General features: G+C 34.6%; 1 protein-coding gene across 1 annotated transcript; it reads right to left on the bottom strand.

The window, feature by feature from the left end:
- Window positions 1–1,121: 1,121 nt before the first annotated feature.
- On the bottom strand, window positions 1,122–2,250 carry LOC18044385. The gene is made up of 2 exons (XM_006436778.1): window positions 2,164–2,250; window positions 1,122–2,069 (listed from the first exon to the last, which is right to left on the bottom strand). The coding sequence occupies exons 1-2, from the start codon at window positions 2,248–2,250 to the stop codon at window positions 1,122–1,124; spliced, it is 1,035 nt and encodes a 344-aa protein (XP_006436841.1).
- Between the last annotated feature and the right edge of the window lie 562 nt (window positions 2,251–2,812).

Raw genomic sequence — 2,812 nt, 5'->3', positions numbered from 1 at the left:
CATAATGTTAGAATAAAATTTATTTATATATTTATAAATATGTATATCTAATATTTTTTTATTACATTTACATAATAATTAATAACTAAAATAAATATTTTACATTTTTTTATTTTGTAATCTCAATATAATTGATAATAATAATCCCTTTAAAATTAATGATTTTATCTCCTAATTAATAAGATAATTTTGGATTTTTTAAATATATATGAGGATATATATGAAATTGTATTAAGTAAAAAATTGATTCTCAAAATCAAATTTTGAAAAGTTACATATTCCTTACTTTTCAAAATTTATAGTGAGATGAAGTGATTTTCCCAAAAGTGATTTCTAAAAAAAAATATTACTCGCCAAAATTAACTTTTAATTTTTCAAAATTACTTTTTAACCTCCTGAAAGTAATCCCAAACAACTACAGTAGATAACTAGCCAAAGATCGCCAGATATCAGAAATTTTAAGAATCCAACTGGAAATTTCAAAGATAGCCGGGTATCTGGAAAGCATTAGAAGACCCAGTAGGAGCATTGAATCTGTCAATGTCCAAAATTCTACATCAACAGCTGTTACCTTGCACCTTGCTGCTGAGACAATGTTTCGCCTATTTATAATTGTCCTGTCTGAAGAATCTTTGGACAATGCATTTGAAACAGCTGAGCTGCACTGTCGATTTGTGACATGTTTATACCAGTAAACAATTAAAGATCAATAAGTCCAAAGCTTTAGCTAGTTTTATTAAGTTCTTAATTTCTGAATTTTTATAACAGGATTTGTCCTAAAGATCTGAGTTCTGATAGAATAATTTACCTTCCTTTATTTAGATGCGTAGCTTGCTTGCTAAACTTCAACTTCAAAAAGTAATTGTACCCCCTGCTTTGCATAATTCGTCCCACTACTAACTCACTAACTTGAAACAAGTTCATTTGTATAGAGAAACTAAAAATAAATCAATTTGGAATCCAGTTTTATTGAAAGGTTATTCATTGGACTGGTTATTAATCACCCAACAAACAAATATTTACTCTCTTGAATCTCCAAAATGGGAACACATGTTTCTTCAATAATTCTTAAACAAGAAAACACTTCAGTATACCATATATTCACATTCAAATACTCCATGTCACTCGTGGGCATGAGCTGAACTTGTGGATGTGTCGAAGGATTTCTTCCTGATCAGCAGGCAAGTGATCTTTGAAGGCTGTGCATTTTGAGTATTGTCAAGATTGCACAGCACAAAATCAGGCCGGTGGAGTGCAAGATTAAGCCGATCCTCCCCTACAACCAGTGCAGTTGCGTCAAGCAAGACATGCCATGAGTTCCGGTGAGCTTCTGAAATCCAGTGCATTGAATATCGTGTCCCGTTGATGTCAGCCGGATAAGAAAACAACCCTTTTGGTGTGTGCTTACATTTTCTCCGAAAGTACTGGCTAAGCTGTGATCCCTTGATCCTCAAGTCCAACCATGCTTCTGGTGCAAGTATTACTTTTGATTCCTTGAAACTTGCAAATTCTCTTACATAATCCAATTCTTCACCAATAATTGTCATGTAAAAGTTTCCCCTGAAGAAAGGGTAGCTTTCGCCGACTAGCATCATTGCATCTCTGTAATTTGGAGTGAACAAAACAAGATACTCGTCATCAGGCAATCCACAGTGCTTCAGGACTTTGTTTCGAGCTTGGATTTCAGGAATTGAGATGAAACTTCCGGGAAATGAAGATTTCTTGGTGAGAATGTCAAGCAATCTTGATGGTTCCAACTGAGTTCTGTCCAAATCAGGGAGATTGCTCCCAAAGGAAGGCGTTGATGGTTCCGATCTGAAACCATTCCTAGGGGATTTTCGCCTGTCGTCAGGTCCTGTTTCCGAGGACTCTTCGTTGATACAAAGACTAGAGAGATCTACCTTTTCGCCTTCAACAAGACCAGCATATTGTGGGTACTTTGCCAAGACATATTGCTCAACATATTGCATTTCTGTTGGTGTGATTGGTCCCGACCATCTGAGGTCAAGGCCATGGAGTGTTGATATGGCTTCAGCTACAATATGTGCCGGAATCAAAGTATGTGCTTTCTGTTAAAGGATGAAAAATTTTATTGGAGACAAGACTCTCGCAGGAACTAATAGAACATGAACTAAATGATTAATTTTGAATCCGAAACATTACCTTGATAACCATACTGCTTGGTCTTCCATTTTCTGTTGGTGATTTGGGAATTGAAGCAGAAAGATCTGGTTTATATTCACCTTCCATGATACCCTAATTTGTCAAGTCTCCGGTTTATCAGAATCTTTAAAGCTTTTGATTTCATAATTTTGTAAAACAGCCTACAATCTGCTCCTCAGTGTTCCTCCCCATGATTCCAATTCACCGCAACACTCACTAACAAGAAAAAAATCACTTGTTTATGAGGCAAGAAATTAATTAAACCCAAACACAAATGAAAAAACCATGATAACAATTTAGTAGGAACTAAACATTTCTTGTTGCAGAAGTGTATCTGAAATTCTAAATGAAGTGTTTTAAATAAACAAACTGAAAGAAAAAGAAAAAGCCACCGTCTATGACAAAAGCAATGTCCTAAAACATCGTACCTTGAATCATTTAGTTGAGAAACTGATTTTTAAGTGCATATCATACGTATCGCCAGATCATTTGTTTAGGAATTATGTAATGCTACATCTTGATTTAATTAATGGCCTAGATTGAGTTTTAATTTCTTCACCTCTATCAATCCGACAACTTGAATTGAATTATTTAGTGATAGAATGAGATGGGAACAACCCTGTAAATGTATTCTATTGGAAAATGAACG

This window comes from Citrus clementina, unplaced genomic scaffold, assembly GCF_000493195.1.
Source record: "Citrus clementina cultivar Clemenules unplaced genomic scaffold, Citrus_clementina_v1.0 scaffold_4, whole genome shotgun sequence".
Taxonomy (NCBI): domain Eukaryota; kingdom Viridiplantae; phylum Streptophyta; class Magnoliopsida; order Sapindales; family Rutaceae; genus Citrus; species Citrus x clementina.
This window is presented reverse-complemented; position numbering and strand designations above follow the sequence as displayed.

What these genes read in the sequence shown, in the direction of transcription:
- LOC18044385 (XM_006436778.1), bottom strand. Translation starts at nt 2,250, where the DNA reads ATGGAAGGTGAATATAAACCAGATCTTTCTGCTTCAATTCCCAAATCA. An exon ending in CAAGCAGTATGGTTATCAAG is followed by an intron (nt 2,070 to 2,163) that starts GTAATGTTTCGG and finishes ATCCTTTAACAG; the next exon opens with AAAGCACATACTTTGATTCC.